Raw genomic sequence first — 20,810 nt, forward strand, 5'->3', positions numbered from 1 at the left:
ACACTTACACATGAATAACACTATTCACAGTTGCAATGCACATATTCTGTCTTGGAGGATATCGGGATGCTGACAGGAACACTGGGAAAACTTCAGGAAACAATTGTTTAGCATTCGAGAGTGGGGGGGGGGGGGGGGGAGAGAGAGAGAGAGAGAGAGTAGAGGGGAAAGATGATAAAAGTAGTTTGAGCATGGGAGTTTCAGAATGTCAATATAACAGGCACTCTGTGCTTTTGTTTCATGCTGTAGAACATGTTCAGCAAATGATTATGGATATCTCAAAGACAGACTGTTATTGTGTCCATTCATGTATTCTCAGTGTCGTCGTAGTCATTACTAGGGCACGAATTTTTAAGTAATTTCACATTCTTTTCTTTTTCCTCTGTATGTATAAGTGTAAATGTTCCCAGATTATTTTCGCAGTATTGATATATTTCATTTTATTGTTACATAATTTTACAATTTCAATATAATTATATTTTTCAGACATTTTAGTTAATGCTATATAAAATTACATATTGACATCTTTTCCCCTTCTTCTTAATAATTCATGCCATCAGGAGGCCACAATATCCGAATCTGACCTTATGTAAAAGTTAAGGACAGGAACTAATTTCTCTTAAAATCATGTTGTACTTCAATAAAATACAGTTAATTACTCTTTGAGTGGGATTATGAAGGAAGTGATACTTTTCTAAAATTCAGTTCACTGGATCTGACGTCCCCAGATTTCTTTCTGTGGGGAAAGTTGAAGGATACTTGCTATCATGATCCACCAACAACACCTGACAACATGCGTCAGCACATTGTCAATGCATGTGCGACCATTGCAGAAGGCGAACTACTCGCTGTTGAGAGGAATGTCGTTACACATATTGCCAAATGCATTTAGGTTGACAGACATCATTTTGAGCATTTATTGCATTAATGTGGTATTTACAGGTAATCACGCTGTAACAGCAAATGATAAGTTCACGAAGTTACATGTATCACATGGGAACAACCGAAATAAAATGTTCAAACGTACCTACGTTCTGTATTTTAATTTTAAAAACCTACCTATTACCAACTGTTTGTCTAAAATTGTGAGCCGTATCTTTGTGACTATTACAGCGCCATCTATCACAAAGCAAAAAAAGTTGTGCAACTAAAACATTCATATTTCTTTACGTACTACACGAATATTTAATAAAAAATGGGGATTCCTATTTTAAAAAAACACAGTTGATATCCGTTTGACCTATGCCAGTGCCATCTAGCGGGCCAACCATAGTGCCATCTGGTTTTCCCCTTCAAGCTAGACAAGTTTCGTTCTTTGTAGTTTTTTCGTTTGACGTTTATTTCGTGAGATATTTGGCCTGGCCGTGATCAATGGACCACACTGTATAAAGCATTGTAATAGCCATTATTGTGTGTAGTAAAGGACTTAATGTGACTGACAGTGGGGAAACCAAAAGATTAGTGGTTCAAAGTTTTCTGACTACTATAGACTTGCACTGATACAGAACTAGTGAGTTCATGAACCAATAAAATTTTGCCAAACAGCGCTTTTTAAGACCTCAGAATTGTGTGTGTTCATGATGCTTCCTTTTGCTTCATAATTATCACCTAAATTAAGATAAAGGATTATGATGGATGGTGCTTTCACTGCTGATGGAAATATATGTCAAGGATGGAATAGGTTGATTGGGTGCTCTATGAAGTCCCAATTTCAGCAACATGTACATAGTATCAACACACAATGAACAAAGCTGTGCAGTCATCTAAGAAGCAAATGTTAGTGATGCAGAAACAAAAGACTCCAAACTCGAGGAATGATTTGTTTTCATACGTCCTTCACTATGGTTGCTATTTCCTAGTACAAACTTCTTGTGTAAAAGTACTGTGAGCAGCAGGTTATTGATGAACTGACATAGAGGAAAGACTGTTTAGTCTTTTGGTACCAGGAAGCTCTGAAAAGTGTGCAGTGCAGTACAAGTAACCACCACATACGGATAGGCGTTGACGAAAAATGTGGACATTCACTTAGCAATCTCGTTGTTGGCATACTCGATGCTGGAGAACCCTCAGAGCCGTTACTGTATTCCAACAAAGTGTTGAAAAATCCTAATTATACAACAGTGGCTTGTTTTGCTAATGGCAGTCTTAAATTGCTGTGGATTGAGGGATTTCAAGAAGAAAATGTTCTTGTTGTTACGTGTTCAGATGCTGTGATCGTATGCTGATGGCGACAACTGCCCTATGCATGTTCTATGAGCTTTTAATAGAATTCAGCTGTCTGTACCACACACTGAAACATATCACTGAAGAAATGTTCATCAGCTACCCAGAAATAAACAAAATGATTTTATAAGCCTAGAGAGAGTGTGTCAAAGCACTACTGCTACAAAATCCAGTGTTGTCACATAAGCCTATCCTAATGAGATTGGGTACATGTATTAAAGCTGTCATTTTTTATAATGAATGTTACCCAGCTGTGAAATTTGTGATTGACTCATTTCTGAGAGAGTCTTCAGTTTCAGTACCAGTGCCATAAAATGTTTTCACTGAAAGTAAAATCTAAAAGCTCTGGTGTACATCCGTAGCTCGGATTCCTTGTCAGCAGTCTAAAGAAATAAATTCTATCGGGTTGGCTTTGCTTAAATCATTAGAAATTATTTAGAATATCCAGTGTATGCTGACTGACATTAAAGATAATGTGGAGCAGAATGTAGTTAATAAGTTAGACGCTGTTCTGGCAAGGAATGCAGTCTACTATCTGCAGTAAGTTCATTTTCCTCCTACAAAAACATTCTTTCAATTGGTGACATTCTATGATTACGGAGAGTTTGGAGAAGACCTAGTTGTTCATTGTGCTTAAAAATGAAGGGTGAAGTAGGTCATCTTAATTTCAGTGAGGATGGACATTTTAGTAAACAAACACGACAGAAAATAATGTGCTTTTATTGGACATTGAAAATAAAAGAAATTAAGTAATGTGAAGTGCAGCTTTTTAATGTACTCTTCGTGGTTTTTGGTTTGTTCAAGTGCATACTCAGATTGTGTAGTAGACTGTGGTACAATTCAGATGTTGTTTTACATTACATATTTATATATTATATTATATTTTTGTTACATATTTGACCCACTTTCATTATATGAATATGTAAAAAATTTGCGTGTTGATACTACATAAAAATCCAGTCTCCAGTCATGAATATGTAGCCTCCCTAGCAATGAACACTTCAGCTGTCAGTTGGTAAATCATGTGAATGACTTAACATGTAGCCCTGCCTTTAATGCTATATGGGGTGTGTTTTAGAGCAGAATCTGTTTTAGTGTTAGGATTCTTATGGGATGGTGGTATGGGAACATAAAAGGGTTTGGCAAGGATGCTGTGAATGTTAGGAGGTCAGTTGGAGGCATCTTTGGTTTTGAGAGGATATTGGGGCGGGGTCATCTCATTTATGGCTAAATATGACAGTCCAAAATCAAAACAAAAACATACAAATAGAAGACAGCATTTTCAGAATGTAGTCGGTGAGAAACTAATTTCAGTTCTGTAGTCGTCCATGGCCAGGTATAATGTGTTATGTTATACTCTCATTTGCTACACACCAACTACTAGCTGCATCAAGAAAAATTAACCTCGAGTCCATATGTTACAGTGTAACCTTCTGGAGTTCGATAAATAACTGCTGTGGTTTTCAGGCATAAGCCTAGTGAAGCACTGTGGTGTCAAACCAGTCAGCATTCACTTGAGGACAGTTTTTTATTTTTATTGTAAAAATAGAGCAACTCTGGTAATGTGCTGGATCCTAAATCTGAAAAAGATGGTACATACACTGAAGCGCCAAAGAAACTGGTATAGGCATGTGTTCTCAAATACGGAGCTGTGTAAACAGGCAGAATACGGAGCTGTGGTCAGCAATCCTTTTATAAGACAAGTGTCTGGCGTAATTGTTAGATCGGTTACTGCTGCAACAATGGCAGGTAGTCAAGATTTAAGCGAGTTTGAACGTGGTATTATAGTCGGTGCACAAGCGAAGGGACACAGCATCTCCGAGGTAGCAATGAAATGAGAGTTTTCCCGTACAACCATTTCACAAGTTTATCATGAATATCAGGAATCCAGTAAGACATCAAATCTCTGACATCGTTGTGGCCAGGAAAAGGTCCTGCAAGAATTGGACCAACGACGACTGAAGAGAATCGTTCAACATCACAGATGTGCAACCCTTCCGCAAATTGCTGCAGATTTTAAGATTTCAATGCTGGGCCATCAGCAAGTGTCAGAGTGCGAACCATTCAATGACACATCATCAGTATGGACTTTGGAGCCGAAGGCCCAATTGTGAACCCTTGCTGACTGCACGACACAAAGCTTTACTCTTCGCCAGGGTCCCTGAACAGTGACATTGGACTGTTGATGACTGGAAACGTGTTGCCTCATTTCAAATTGTATCGAGTGGATGGATATGTACGGGTATGGAGACAACCTCATGAATCCATGGATTCTGGTGGAGGCTGCTCTGTAATGGTGTGGAACGTGTGCAGTTGAAGTAATGTGGGACTCCCGATACATTTAGATAAGACTCTGACAGGTGATATGTATTTAAGCATCCTGACTGATCACCTGAATCCATTCTTGCCCATTGTGTATTCGGACAGATTTGGGCAATTCCAGCAGGACAACACATCCAGAAATGCTACAGAGTGGTTCCAGGGACACTCTTCTGAGTTTAAACACTCCTGCTGGCCACAAAACTCCCCAGACATGAACATTATTCGCAGGATTTACAGACAGACCTGCAGGATTAATGTGTCAATTCCCACCAGCCCTACTTCGGACATTAGTAGAGTCCATGCCACATTGTGTTGCAGTACTTCTGCGTGCTCGCGGGTTCCCTACACAATATTAGGCAGGTGTACCAGTTTCCTTGGCTCTTCACTGTGCATTTGAAAGATGTATTGAAAATAAATTTGAACTACTTTACTTGTGGAATTCAAGACTGGAAAATTTGTTTGTCATTGATTATATTGATGTAATACAGTAAATTAAGTCTACTTTATTCTTCGAGACTGTCTGTTCTATCTTTTGAATCTTCGGTTGTTTTTAAATGTGTGGTACTCATAGCCAGTTATTTGATTCATTTCACTCTTTATGTTTGAAACCCTTGTTACTAAGGTCTGTGTGCATGTACTTGCAAGGATAAGTAGCTGGTGATGCTGAATCCTTTCAGTAGTGCTTTAATTTTATAGTTTGTTATGTACTTAAATCTAATTTGCAGTTGCATGAGAGAACTATATCTTGTGATACTTGCATTGTTCACCCTTTCATAAAATTTTATTTATATGCATGAGGAGAACACAGTAAGTATCGTAACCTGATTCCCCAGAAACGTCACTCAGTGGAAGAGGAGTCAAAATAAGCACACGTATTTTGGCTTATCCGTAGATAATCGACCATTTCTGAGAAAATGATGGTCAAAGTTTTCTGCATTTTAGCAGCTTAAATGTTCAGCTGAAGGGGTGGCGCAGTGGCTAGCATCACAGCTTCACACTTTTGCAGCTTCTGTTCAAAACCTGATTATTGCTTTCATTTTTGTCTTTTATTTATCTACCATGTCTGTAGAAGATTACGTCTCATATGTTTTTGAATGTATATTGAAATAGTTATCCCTATTTGTCTACTAATTGTGTGTATGGTGAATGAATTTTTAAAAAAAGTAAATAAAAACAATAAATGAATGAGAAAATTATGTGGAAATTTGTTTGGTGAAATTCCTGTAATGTATCTTGATTTATAATCAGTTGCAAGTGCCAGTTTTCGTTAACGTGATCCATTATGCATGATTTGGCACAAAATTGTTGCCAGTGACTAAAGAGTGAAATCTTCACTGGTGGTAATGATGTTTCTTTCTCGAGTGAGTTACACGCAAAGAAATGTGTCTGTGGCAAACCTGCCTACGGGAGCTGCTCATGCTCTTTGGACTTCCTAGCTTTTGAATGTTGTTAAAATTTTAAAGACTATAACCCTTGAAAATACTACACACACACACACACACACACACACACACACACACACACACACACATTATATAGTAAATGTATGATACTTGTTGTGGAATCCAGTGGTAATTTTATAATTAATGCACTGAGGTAACAAGAGTAATGGGATACCTCCTAATATCACAGCGCAGTGTATTTTCAGCTATTCTACCTCTGTAGCTGTACTAATTGCGAAAGTGTTGACAGTGCAGGATTTGTGCGTGAACTTCCTTCTCAATCATGTCCCATAAATGTTCAGTGGAGTTCGTGTGGGAAGATCTGGTGGAAACAAGTAATTGTCTGGAATGTTCTTCAAATCAGTCATGAAAAATTGTGGCCCAGTGACTTGGTGCATTGTCATGAAGTTCATGAATGGCTGCAGATGGTCTCCAAGTAGCCGAACAGAATCATTTCCAGTCAATGATCAGTTCAGTTGTACCAGAGGACCCAATCCATTACATGTAAACACAGTCCACACCATTATGGAGCCACCACCAGCTGCATAGTGCCTTGTTGACAACTTGAGTCCGCCAGCCGGAGTGGCCGTGCGGTTCTAGGCACTACAGTCTGGAGCCAAGTGACCACTACGGTCGCAGGTTTGAATCCTGTCTCTGGCATGGATGTGTGTGATGTCCTTAGGTTAGTTAGGTTTAACTAGTTCTAAGTTCTAGGCGACTGATGACCTCAGAAGTTAAGTCGTGTAGCGCTCAGAGCCATTTGAACAACTTGAGTCCATAGCTTGTGGGATCTGCACCACACTCAAACCCTTCCAGCAGCTCTTACCAACAGAAATCTGGACTTGTCTGACCAGGCCTTGGTTTTCCAGTCATCTAGGGTCCAATCGATATGGTCACGAGCCCAGGAGAGGCATTGCAGATGATGTCAAGTACTGTTAGCAAAGGTACTCACATCGGTCGTCTGCTGTCATAGCCCATTAATGCCAAATTCACCACACTGTCCTAATGGAAATGTATGTTGTATCTCCCACATCGATTTCTATGGTTATTTCATGCAGTGACGCCTGGCCATTTGCACTAACAACTCTATGCCAACACCGTTGCTCTCAGTCACCAAGTGAAGGCCGTCGGCCACAGCGTTGTCCATGCTGGAGGAATTTGGTATTCTTGACACACTCTTGACACTGTGGGTCTCTGAATATTGAATTCCCTAATGATTTCTGAAATGAAATGTCCCATTCTGCATTTGAAGTCCATTAATTCCCATTGTGTGGCCACAATCACATTGGAAAGCTTTTCCTATGAATCATCGGAGTACAATGACAGCTCCACCAGCTCACTGCCATTTTATACCTCGTGTATGGGATAATACTGCCATCTGTATATGTGCATATGTCTCTCTCATAACTTTTGTCACCTTAGTGTGTAACACTCTTGTATCCCCTAACTTGATAAGAAACATTCCTCTAGTAACCTTCTGTGGACACGGATAGATAAATGAAAAATAAATGAATAAAATTAAAGAAATGAAAACAGTAATCGAGTTTAGAACACAGGATGCCAAAGTGAGAATCCGCAGCACTAAATTTGACCATTGTTTTCTCAGAAACGGCAAATACCTACAGAAAGCCAAGGCACATGTTCACTCCCCCCCCCCCTCCCCAATGAGCAAAGCTTCTGGGAAACTTGATTACAGTACTTACTATGTTCTCATCGTCATGTGTAACCACCATGTGTTAATGTCATCCTGCATTTAGTTTTTTTCCCACCCCCCTGTTTACTTCCAAAGACCATAATTCAAGTTACTGCTGTTGTAAAGACATAACACATTATAAAAATTTAACTAACCGAATTATTGTTTCCTATAATTTCCACAAGTTGAATTTTCAGCTCATATTCAAGCAGTCATTACTAAATGCAACATCCCCCTCTCCTCCACCCCCTCCCCCTCCTTCTGCTGCCCCCCCCCCCCCAAGATGTATGACTAACACATTTAAGGATGTGCAAAACCTGGAGGCATCTTGGCTTCAGTTCTTTAAGGTGTGGCAACCATGTTAGCCTCTCATCAGAAGTGAAGCCCAGGTATTTCACCATTTCCTGAAAAGTGAGAACAGTTTCCTCCAGATCAAAAACAGGTGAATTAAAAAGAACGCAGGAATGATGAAAATCAGCACACAGTTATCTCCAAAGGTAATTTAAAACCTGTGGTGTTGACCATTCCCGCAGCTGCCTGATCATCAAATTCCATTGCCGATTAGGTGTTACAAGCTTGGAGGAAGGTGAAGAAGTTGTACAGAAGGGACATTGTACAGGACACCTTACTGTGGACATCAAATTGTTGATCACTTCGGTGAGCACCATTACTCTACAAACAGTCCCTTGAGGGGCATCATTCTGCGTAAAACGGTCAGACTGACCATTCCCGACACACTACAAAACATACACTACTGGCCATTAAAATTGCTACACCAAGAAGAAATGCAGATGATAAACGGGTATTCATTGGACAAATATATTATACTAGAACTGACATGTGATTACATATTCACGTAGTTTGGGTGCATAGATCCTGAGACATCAGTACCCAGAGCAACCACCTCTGGCAGTAATAACGGCCTTGATATGCCTGGGCATTGAGTAAAACAGAGCTTGGATGGCATGTACAGCTACAGCTGCCCATGCAGCTTCAACATGATACCACAGTTCATCAAGATTAGTGACTGGCATATTGTGACTAGCCAGTTGCTCGGCCGTCATTGACCAGACATTTTCAGTTGGTGAAAGATCTGGAGAAAGTGCTGGCCAGGGCAGCAGTTGAACATTTTCTGTATCCAGAAAGGCCCGTACAGGGCCTGCAACATGTGGTCGTGCATTATCCTGCTGAAATGTAGGGTTTCTCAGGGATCGAATGAAGGGTAGAGCCACAGGTCGTAACACATCTGAAATGTAACGTCCACTGTTCAAATTGCCGTCAATGCGAACAAGAGGTGACTGAGACGTGTAACCAATGGTACCCCATACCATCACGCTGGGTGATATGCCAGTATGGCGATGACGAATATACGCTTCCAATGTGTGTTCACTGCGATGTCACCAAACACAGATGCGACCATCATGATGCTGTAAACAGAACCTGGATTCATCCGAAAATATGAAGTTTTGTCATTCGTGCACCCAGGTTCGTCATTGAGCTCGCCATCGCAGGCGCTCCTGTCTGTGATGCAGCGTCAAGGGTAACCGCCCCATGGTCTCCGAGCTGACAGTCCATGCTGCTGCAAACGTCGTCGAACTGTTCGTGCAGATGGTTGTTGTCTTACAAACATCCCCATCTGTTGACTCAGGGATCGAGATGTGGCTGCACGATCCATTACAGCCATGCGGATAAGGTGCCTGTCATCTCGACTACTAGTGATACGAGGCCGTTAGGATCCAGCACGGCATTGCGTATTACCCTCCTGAACCCACAGATTCCATATTCTGCTAACAATCATTGGATCTCGACCAACGCAATCAGCAATGTTGCGATACGATAAACCGCAATTGCGATAGGCTACAATCCGACCTTTATCAAAGTCGGAAACGTGATGGTACGTATTTCTCCTCCTTACACGAGGCATCACAACAACGTTTCACCAGGCAACTTTCCTCATGTCAGCACGTTGTAGGTGTCGCCACCGGTGCCTACATTGTGTGAATGCTCTGAAAAGATAATCATTTGAGTATCACAGCATCTTCTTCCTGTCGGTTAAATTTCGTGTCTGTAGCACGTCGTCTTTGTGGTGTAGCAATTTTAATGGCCAGTAGTGTGTCTATCTGATAGGAAGGACTGTATGAATGTGGGAAGGCATGCATGGAAAACCAGCTCATAGAGCTATAAAAAAATTTTATGCCTTCAGGCAGTACCATAGGCCTTGTCCAAATCGAAGAATACACCAACAAGGTGTTGCTTATGGAGGAAACGTTGAATCGCCACTTCGATCAAGGTCGGGCTATTGACTGTGTAGCAAAACCACCTGAACCCACAGTGGGAGCAACTGAGGACTGACCTGGTTTCAAGAACTCACACTCAGTGGTGATTGATCATACACTCCATTGTCCTTCCTACAGAGCTTGTGTATGTGACCACACCCTTGCTTGATTTGAGATAGTTATGTAACTCAACAAGTAGGTCAAAGTCACTCAGTTTTTATGACTTCTTAAAAACGAATGGGTTTAGTCTGATCTTTCCCTGGTTTAAAGTCGAGATTAAAATAGATTCTTTCCATGAGTTGGGAAAGTCACCTGTCATCCCAATTGCGTTAAAGAGCTGGAGGGGGACCTCCTTTGCTACGGGTTCAGTTGTTTCAATATACTGTACATTATTATGTTGTGGTCAGGCACAGTACCATGAGATAATGATAGTGCAGAATCCATCTCCCAAAGAGAGGGAGTCTGGTTGTATTCCTCCATGTTAGTGGAATGTAAATCAAAACCAACGCTCTGCTGTGTGTCCTCATAATGACAGCTGCTAGGACAGTTGTTAGTTTTGCCTGAAGTGCTCCTAATGGCTTCCCATACTTGACTTGCAGGTGTAGACCTATTGATGGAGTTCAGGAACTTGTTACAAGACCTCTGCTTGCTCTCACAAATTATTTTCCATGCCTTTGCTCTCATCACTTGAAAGGTTGCAGGATTTGCATCTAGAGGGCACTGATTGAATCTTAGCACAGCTGTTCTCCTGCCCCTGATGGCAGAACAACATTCACCATTCCACCAAGGGACAGACTGCCTTCTATGTGTTACATGTTTCCTGGGAAGGGACATCAATGGCTTGATGAATCACAGCTGTAATGTGATCCTGTGCTGGTCACCTCCTTAGTGATGCTTGTATAGCATCCATTTAGCCTTTCTTAAGAGCCATCTCGGCTGCTTCCTTTTTTGATCTGCTCCATCTGGCAGATGGGGAAGTGGTTGCTGCCCTCAAGGTTGTCCACTTTCCACTTAGTGGTATTGGTAAAGTCGGGCGAACAGAAAGAGAGGTCTGTTGTTTTAGACGAACCTGTAGTGGTGCTGAAGTGCGTAGCATGACCCACGTTCATGAATATGATGTATCCAGTTTGTGAGAGATCCTTGAAAATCCAACTACTGGGGCAAGTGATGTTGGATCCTCATAGTGCACTGTTCACATTAAAGTCTATTAAAATAATAGAGAGATGGGGCAGTTCAGCACTAAGCTGCATGAGGATCTCACTGTCAATTTTCTCGTGGAATGGGAGGTGCATAGAGCACACCGTGACATTAGCATGGGCTATTATCCTAACAGCAACTGCTTATGCGTTGTAGTTAAGGGCACAAGTGAGGAATGGAATGTGTCCTTGATGAGCATAGTTACCCCACCTTTCACTCTATCACAGTAAGATCAACATTCCTGTGGAGGTGATATCCTCCAAGTGCAGGGATGTCGGTAACTTTAAAATGCCACTCTTGAAGACATTGGCAGATAGATCTGTCCTGGAGGAGGAATCTAAGTTCCTTCAGATGGGTCCTCCATTCATTCATATTCCATTGGAGCATGGGAGCCATTTCAGTTGTGTGGTTTTAATTTATCTATATATTTGTGTCAGGATGGTGAGACACTTGCACGAGTCCGAAGGAGTGGAGGGGCTGTTAGGATCTGTTCATCAGGTACGTAATTCCAGGATGTTCTCCTCATCAATGAGGTGTGACAGAGTGACATCTGTCAGCACCTGGGACAGCTTCTGACTCAAATGTTGTGGCTCTTTCACGCCCCTTTACCCTTTGAGGGTTGTGGGAAAAGGGGAAGCTGAGAGGCAGTATTCTTTTGGGTTGCCTTCTCTATGCTCACAGTGAAAGTATTGCCTTTCTCTTGTGGTGTAGCTGCCTGTATCACTATATCTTTACTTTGGCATGTATACTTGCAAGTACAGGCACCAACAGCTGATACAGGTTCACTCGACACCATCTGTGTTGAAGTGGTTACCTTGGGGACAGGGTTTCCTTGTGTTATATTCTCCTCTCTCTTTTTTTTTTTTTTTTTTTTTTTTTCCACATGGTCTGTTTTATTTCCATAATTCTTCAGCAAAAGTTGGGCAGTCTTGGCTCCAGACTGGGTGGCTCTCAGAGCCGTTGATACACATTGCTGGAGAGTGCCAGTGCCATAGTCTTGGGCTGGCTTTCCACATATTCCATAAGTCTGTTCACCTCCACAACTCGGGTTAGGTATATAAGGCTGAACCTAAGTTGGAGGAACTCTGCCATAATATGTTCAGGTAGTGTCAGAGAACTGAAGGTCACAATGTTCAGACTCAACAGCCATTGAGCGTTTTTGCATAGAGGTTTGCACCATCCTTGTGATCCATGCAGTCAAACCAGAATCCCCATTCGTTGTGACACACAACGTTGCGCCACACGGTGGTTGCTGCAGTGTGCCCTGAGCTTACGGTTACAGAGGATTGGTGGCACTCACCAGTCCCCAGTTCAGGAAACCCAGTTTCCCCAAGCCCATAACCAGCAAATGAATGCTGAGCTCCCTGAGGTGCTTGCCATTTAGAACGACCCGGGTTTGTATACAATTTTATCCTGCTCAGTACTCAGATGGCAGTATTGCCACCCTCCAATATGCAGTGTCCTGTTGACATATTCCAGCAGAATTTTTTGTGGCGCAGGTCACTGAGATTTTTCAAAGGATCTTCTATTGAACTGCGGGAACCCCTCCTTACTTGGCATGCACATGTATCTAAATATTTTGTCACTGAAGATACATGAAACTGGTTTCATTCAAATGAAATTAATAGTATTAATTGTTCAGTTTTTGTTTCTACTACATGTCCATGTTGTCCAATGCTATAAAAATGTGTGTCTATTTTTATAAGTGTATTTTTATAAGTCTGTTTTAAAAATAAGTCTGTTTTTGAAACTACAATTTCCTTAATAGAAAGACTTGGCAAATGAGCTTTTTTATTTTGTGAAAAATATTTTTAAGTGGAACTTTTTATCCTTAAAATCAATATTTTGGAAATTTGCAGCAACTTTTCAGTTGTCACATCACTTGAAAAGAGATTGAAATTGCTGATCTTTGTTTTGTAGTCTCATGTTACTTTAAAGAGTTTTGAATAACCTCAGCATTGTTTATTACCTTGAAATATTTGTTGTTGTTTTCAGGACTAACAAAGAGGATGAGAATGACGGTACTGGTCGTCGCAGAGTTCATAGTCCACCCATCATCGACATAAATGGAAGGAGTGACACACCAAATGGCTCTTCACAGAATCTCACTGATGTGTTTAGTGCTTCACATTCACCAATTGAAGGCTCTGTTACAGTGCTAGATGTTGTGGCTGATGTTGGAAATGCAGACAGACATGTAGACGAGGAAGATGACTCAAATAATACTTTGTTGGCAGGGGTACTGTCAACAAATACATAGTCTGAGCATTTGTGTGATAGTGTAATACTTTTTCTACCAGTTGCTCAGAATGGTTATTGAAAGTAAAGTGCAAAACTTTCTTCGAACTATGGCATCTTATATCCCTGAGTGGAAGGCCAATACTTCTAACTTCAAATGCAGACATTTACAGGAAAATAGTGCTTTCATTTCACAGTTGTGTGTTTCTGGTTTTGTACTTAATAACTGCAATACATTTTGTGGATATTGGGTAAGTAATATTTGGAAACTTTTTGATCCTTGACTCTTAATGTAGCACGGAAACTATGTCACCATTTTTAAAAAATAGAAAAGACTGTATACTGCTAAACTAGTGCCTTGATTTATAAGTGGTACAAAACATTAGTTAATGGTGTCAGATCTCTTTGGCTATATTTTATGGCAGTTTTTTGAATGTGGATTTTGTAACAGTACTTACCTAGATTACTGTTTCGAATGCCGAAAGTTTGAACTAAGAGCTGTTATAATAAATTTTTAAGCTTGCATAAAGTTGTGGCAGTAATTGACTGTAACATACATTTGTAAAGCTTAATTTATTTACATTATTTATCTTACTTTGTTATGGAAGCATTTGAAGTATGACTACATGTGGGGAAGCATTTGAAGTATGACTACATATTTGCCTTCTTCTCAGATTATTACAGTTTTAACTGTTGAAAAATGTGACTACTTTTTTTATTGTATTTTAAAGTTAGATATAAATAGTTTTAATAACAAAATGCACCACTGCTTCTGTTAGCATTCTCTCTCTTTTTTTCCCCTCCCTCCCTCCCTCCCTCCCACCTTTCTCTCTCTCTCTCTCTCTCTCTCTCTCTCTCTCTCTCTCTCTCTATCTCTTTCTCTAAATTATTAGTACTGAAACTGTCATTTGGTGGCATTGGTATTTAAAGTAATGCTATTTGGTAACATCGGTTTCCAAGTTTCACTTAAAATATTTATTAAAATAACTAATTATGTTTATGACAATTACTTTGTCAAAGTAATAAGTATGGGGGTCTGTAAAGATTATGTGATTTTACGTATAAAATGAACTATACGTATACTGAATAAGAAAAATTAACAACATAAATATTGTCGATTTTATGTAATGGCCCTAAATTACTGAGCACTACAACAGAAACATGTGATGAAAATGCACTTGATGAATTCCTGAATCTGTTTGAAAAGTTACTGCTGAATTATCTAAATCTAAAACTGAAGAAAATCAATCTCAAAAACCTTTTGCTTTCCATAAGGATGGAATAGTACAAGCAGTCTTGCTTCAATTGTTGCAAACAGTTGACTTCTGAATGCTGATGTAAGAAGTACTTGATCAATTGTGTTTGAGAATACTGGTGTCTTCAAACACTCAACTCCCTCATTTCCACCCTGTGGTGTCGTGCCCCCCCACCCCACTGCCACTCGCTTTTGGACATCTGCCCTTATTTTTCAAATAGTACTGTGGTTTTAGTTGGCACTTGAAAGTTATTTTCTGGTTGGGACATTAGATTAGACTTCAGAGGCAACTGATTCAGTGCAATTTTCCATGCTAAATTCTATAGCCAGAATTTGTGAAAGTTGACTTTTGGGAAGTCTTAATAAACAAAGTTATATTATCATAACAATAACCAAGGAACTAATCTTGAAGCGAATTTGTAAGAGATTCTGCACCTAGAATTATACACATGTCATGAGTCCATCAAGTGGTTTGTTTCTGTAGATTATGTTACACAGGCAGAAAGTTCCAGCATATTCAAAGTGACTGATCTGCAGGGTATTGTTATTTTGATGATGCTGTGTACCACACAGTCTTGCACCTCGGTGCACTCTACTGACTTCTTCAAGTTACACTACTACCATATAATTTTTCACACACATAGACTGCTAAGCAGTATTGTCCTCTCATAACATTACAGCATGTGCCTCACTAGTGAAGATAATGATGATTGATAGTATTATTTGCTTGTAGTTGAAGATGGATCATGTTACTTAAGATGTAGATGGCTTGTTGTCAGTTATATAAATTGATGCTGCTCATAAGCACAAGGAAAACAGAAAAGGAACAGTTGCTTTGAAATTGATTTTGGACAACGAAAAATATAGGTAGATGGCATTGATGGGAAAGATTTCTGTACTGCAAGAAATTTTAAAGTATTGGGTTTCACAGGTTTAGTATGAAAATATTTCAGAATATTCGTAGGCCAACTGTATAGTTAGTTTAGCAACATCTTTGTTTACATGTTGACAGTAACTATTGAATTAATATTTGACCGGGTGGGGGGAGATAGATACATGTAGACCATACGAATAGCTTCCATTAGCTACGAATAGCTTCGAGTCACTGAGTAAAGCAGTAGTTACGTTCATCATGCCAGTGTAGGGAGTTCATGTTATTGAGTCAGATACTTTTAATGTCAGTGATAAATAGTTATACATTTCTTAATTTTACATCTGTGCAATACTTTCATAGTTTATTTTGAGGTAGGTTGTATTGATAGTAAAATGTGAGGCGCACATAAGTGATCATATAGTGGACAAACTTTTAAAGTAGCTTTGTAGCAGATTAAGAGTTTGCATGTAAAAGAGAGAGAAGATGGTGCATTTTGAATAATATTTTGTTAGAGGCAAATACAGTGAAAATTCTATTGTCATTTGTTGACTGCCAGTGTTACATTTAAGCTATCCAAAGATTTGTATTATGGAAACCTGATTTTTTTATTTTGTGTGTGTGTGTGTGTGTGTGTGTGTGTGTGTGTGTGTTTGTTTTGCACTTGAGAGCAATGTAGGGGAAAAAAAGAAAGGCGCAAGACTGCTGTGATCTCTTCCACAGGAACTACTTAATTTTCAATGCAATGTACTGTGGTATATGTAGTGTGAATTATAGAAATCAGCAACATGAAGCTTGTGTGAGGACAATAACATTTGTGTATTGACAACAAGGTGATTGCTGTGTTGGTGATTTTGAACATCAGCTGACTTAGGAGTGTAAAGTGGAAGTATTTTTATTAATGTTATATTGCCAAAACAGCTATATGAGCGTACAAAACTATTTAAATCGTGCGAGTGTATGAAAAGTGAGCAATTCTATTTTTCTATATTTGTTATGTTGTTACAGATATAATACCTATTAATATGTAACTTATATAAATAGAAGAAAGGAAATGGAGACTACCAGTTGTTTAACCTGCTTACACTGCAAACTTCAGCAGATTGTTTTCAATTACATTAGAGAATTAAGGTTGAGAACTTAACCTTTGATTGACCATTGTTGAACTGAAGTTAATGTTCCATGTTGTGACAAGAGGATTGCTATATGTTACTCAGATTTCTGGAATTTGGTTTTAGTATGAAATAGCACAATTCATATGCTGGTGTGGTTTTTGAAAGCAACTTGCTGATGCTTTGCATAACTAATGTGTTAAGAGGTATTGGGGGTGAGTGGTGGTGATTGTGAATGCAGGCCCATTTTTATCAAGTTGAAAGTAATTACAGTCATTGTCCAGATGGAGCCACACAGTGAGTTCTGAAAATGACCTGAATTGCTTGGGTTCGTTATGAGTTTAGTACATAACACCCATCTTGATATATTTTTGCCTCTAAAAGTATTGGAAAGGATAAACTATTAGCTGCTTTGGGCAGTTTTTTGGAAAATAATGCAGGTAAGCCAGAAGAAAACTCTTTCTGAAATGTTTTAACAACTCATCCATATATCCTATCAATTATGCCGTGAATGTTTCATAATGAGTTAATATTAGGAAGGAATCTCATCTTTATGTTGAAGCATAAGGAGAAAACTGAATCACACAGATTTCAGTATGACATATTTACCAGTTACGTCAAGTCTCATGTTACTGAATTCTTGTAATATTGTTTGAACTCAAAATGTTATGGACTCAAATACAGCCCAGTTTCATGTTTGTAGTGAAAAAGCAAACTGCCACTGACTACTCAGTTGCAGACTTCATGGCAGAGATCAATATCTAAGCACAACAATATTTGTATCTTCATTGCTGGTGCCAAATCAGTGATGTGTTGTCCTACTTTTGCATTTTGTGAGTAATGAAGTCAATAAGGACAGTAGTGCAAGTTATTCTTCAGTTAAGAATGACACAATTTTATTCTTTTTTTTGTTTTTAATACAAATGGGATGTTTCTATAACACCTCTTAATCCATTCATGATATTCATACATTGAACTTGGGGAAGAAAGTTTCCAAGCAAATTTGATCATTTAAAAACTTGATGAACTGCTAAAATGATTGAATTAATTAGGAAGTATTCTGAGAAAAGAAACAATGTTTAAGCAACTATAGTTATTGTTATACTGAGTAAATGAAAATATCTTCAATAACATTTGTTTTCATTCTGGGGCCCACTTTATTAATGTCTTTTGGTAATGTTAAGACATATTATAACAGGATGTAAACCATATCTTTGCTTAGGTTAAGATGTAGCTATATTTTCCCATAAGTTGAAAATGACATACCCAGTGATGTATCTCTTAAAAATGTAATGCCTATTATTTGAGTGTGGATTAACTTGCAAAAAAATTAGCATTTAATTAATTCATTGTACATTTTGTTCAGATGTTACATACACTGAAATATTTTCACATTGTTAGTAAGTTTTCTCAATATCAAAAACAAATAAAAAAATTGTACTTACTGTATGGAATAAAATTAAGTGGCTGTAGTACCACCAAGTTTTTACAAAAGTTTTCATTTGGGCTATTGTTCTCATTGGAGTTTAATTGTCAAGCTGAAAACTTTTAAAGGTGATATTTTAGTGCTTCTAGTAAATATGTACTTACAGACATTAAACATGTCTCCACAAAGTTGTTTTTATTGTGTTTTTACTTTAAGAGTATTTGCTAGTAGCATCAGTCATTTCCTGCAATGATGTAGACTAAAACTCATATGAAGTGTTATTTCTGAAGTATTCTAATGATGAAAAAGAATTCAAAGTTGGCATGTCAAATACATTTTAGGAATGTGTATCTGTAAAATAAGTAGATTAATTGGTTATCAGATATCAAATTGTAGCCCATAAAAACAGCAAAGCTGCAAAATAAACACATTAATCAGTTAAGTATTATATCTATATACTACACAGGAATATTCACCGAGTGGGATTTTTCACTGCCTTGCTGTTGCTCAGTCCCCCCCCTCACTACTTTTTTGTGCTACAGTCTGCTGCCCATTAGATGCTGTGATGTGGTACTAATCACAGTTATTTGTTAGTCATATTACTGTTCAACACAGTTTTCCATTTAGATTTTCAACATTTTACTGTCATTGATGGTGACACCAATTTATGTTTGTAGTTTATATCATACCCCATTCATTCTCCTTCAGAAGATTTTTTTAAACCTTCAGATAAGGAATGTGTAAACCACATGTAACAACACTACTTGTACATTCTTGTAACAAAAATATTCACAATGTTGTTGCTTGAGCTATCTTGATGTGAAGATATCTAAATCTTCTGACAAGAATAATAATCAGCCTCCCTTTTTTATGATTAGGTCTTCATTTTTGCTTCTCTTTCAACATACTATTGTAATAGTAATAGTAAAGAATTTGTTTACCATTGTTTGCATTTGGGCTTGCATGGTGTGTGTTATCTCACTGCATACTGAAACTGTTGCAGTTGAGTATTAAGAATAATTGATTTGAGTAACTCAGTGTATAGCAGGCAGAACAAGTTCCACATCTGTTTTGTATTATCTGTGTAATATTTATTTATTTAGAACTATCAACACTTTTAACTTATAATGTGCAGAATATAAGACATCTATAAATAAAGTAAGTCCTTATGTACAGTAAAAAAATTTATTACAAAAAAAGTTGAAGGTGGGCCCCTACATGTTATCTTTCCCCATATTCAGGCAGTTTATATTAATACTAAGCCAAATAAGATAATGCAATTAAGAACATTTGTTTATACTTCTTAAAATAATATAAAATAGGTTTCACAGTTTTGTTTGGTTCTGAAATTAATGCTAGGAACTTTGAGTGTAAACTTAAAAGCATATGGAGACAGGAAATAATAAATTTTACCTGTTGACACTTAAGTCACCATATTTGATGTAGTATATTGTCCTTTTGCTGTTCAAAATTTTTTGGGATTGAATCAATTTATATTTGATGTAAAATAATTAAGTTTTTAAGAATTGCAGTTTCTTTGATATCTCCATTTGCTTTTGATAATGTATTTGCTATACATGTAAATCATAAAACCGCTTTGTGTAATTATTGGTATATAAAGTATAATATAAAAAGGAGGTTAAATGGAATTCATACTAGCTTTAGTTAAAAGTGGCTCTGTTTTTTTTTTCTCCACTTTTGGGAATTAGGAAATTCTGAAATTTTATCACCTGTGTCAAAATTCTCTCTTCCGTTTATCTTGGTTTGCCTGTTGAAATACGGGTTGTGTTAGGTTTGGAACTATTTCAAACACTCATTCTCTTCTTTCTGTTTTTCATAGCTGCCAAAAAAAGTGGCATTCATATTATATTTTTGTATGGAACTGCAAGTCTGTGCTGTGAGGTTGGGCCAGGTTACATTATCAGAAGTGTGTAATAGCCTTGTGCATCTCCTTGGCATATTTTTGGTTACTTCATTGATGGAGAAACTTTATATTTTCTTTCTTGTGTTCTTTAATAATGTTAACGATGGTTACTTTTTTAAAAAATTCAGGAACTCCTGGTTCCATGCAGAAGTGTACTGTTAAATCTTCATGTTGATGCATACCAGCTTGCTGAACTTTGGAAGAGTATTAAAAATAAAACACAAAGTAAAGAAAGGGCATGACTGCCCTGGGTAGTACTTCAGAAATTATTTACAAAATAATTTTATTGTGTTTATTAATAATGTATGCAACCAGGTGTGAACATTTTTAAACAGTAAAACAGAAGTCATATGTTTTAAATAATGTCATTTTGCCAAGGAGTTAGTGTTGATATTTGTGAACCAGCAAGCTTTGTGGTGTAATAAAGTAATGGTGGTACTTCAATTTGTGTTGCATTTATGATTAATCTGAAACATTGTTCCTTCCATTTCCCAAACAATCACATCAGTAGATTAAGTGGCAGAGAACACGATGATTTTTTTTTATGCTCACTTTTTTCTGTGTGAAAACAAAAGGAAACTCTTTTTCATTGTGCTGTAGAAATCGTGGAGCATTCAATCCAGGGATGACTTGACAGATTAGATAGAAACTGTAGAACCTCGCTAATCCTTCCCCTACGGGCTGGGAGTGTGATCAGAATGCAAAAAAGATTGGATTATAAGAGGAACACTTTTATTGATCTACAACATCACAATGCATAAAAGTGCAGTTTTAATGTTCAGCTGGAAATACTGTCTGAAATATTGTTCCATGTTAAAGCAGCAAGGAAAT

At 38.1% G+C, this 20,810-nt stretch overlaps 1 protein-coding gene across 1 annotated transcript in view; it reads left to right on the forward strand.

The window, feature by feature from the left end:
* The window catches only part of LOC126183859 (constitutive coactivator of PPAR-gamma-like protein 1), a gene marked incomplete in the record, with an annotated part of 245,865 nt that extends 225,442 nt beyond the window's left edge, over positions 1 to 20,423 (forward strand). Inside the window, 1 exon segment of the mRNA XM_049926151.1 lies at positions 13,149 to 20,423. Coding sequence (XP_049782108.1) covers positions 13,149 to 13,413 — 265 coding nt within the window.
* Positions 20,424 to 20,810: the final 387 nt, after the last annotated feature.

The sequence above is a fragment of the Schistocerca cancellata genome, chromosome 4, assembly GCF_023864275.1.
Source record: "Schistocerca cancellata isolate TAMUIC-IGC-003103 chromosome 4, iqSchCanc2.1, whole genome shotgun sequence".
Lineage (NCBI taxonomy): Eukaryota > Metazoa > Arthropoda > Insecta > Orthoptera > Acrididae > Schistocerca > Schistocerca cancellata.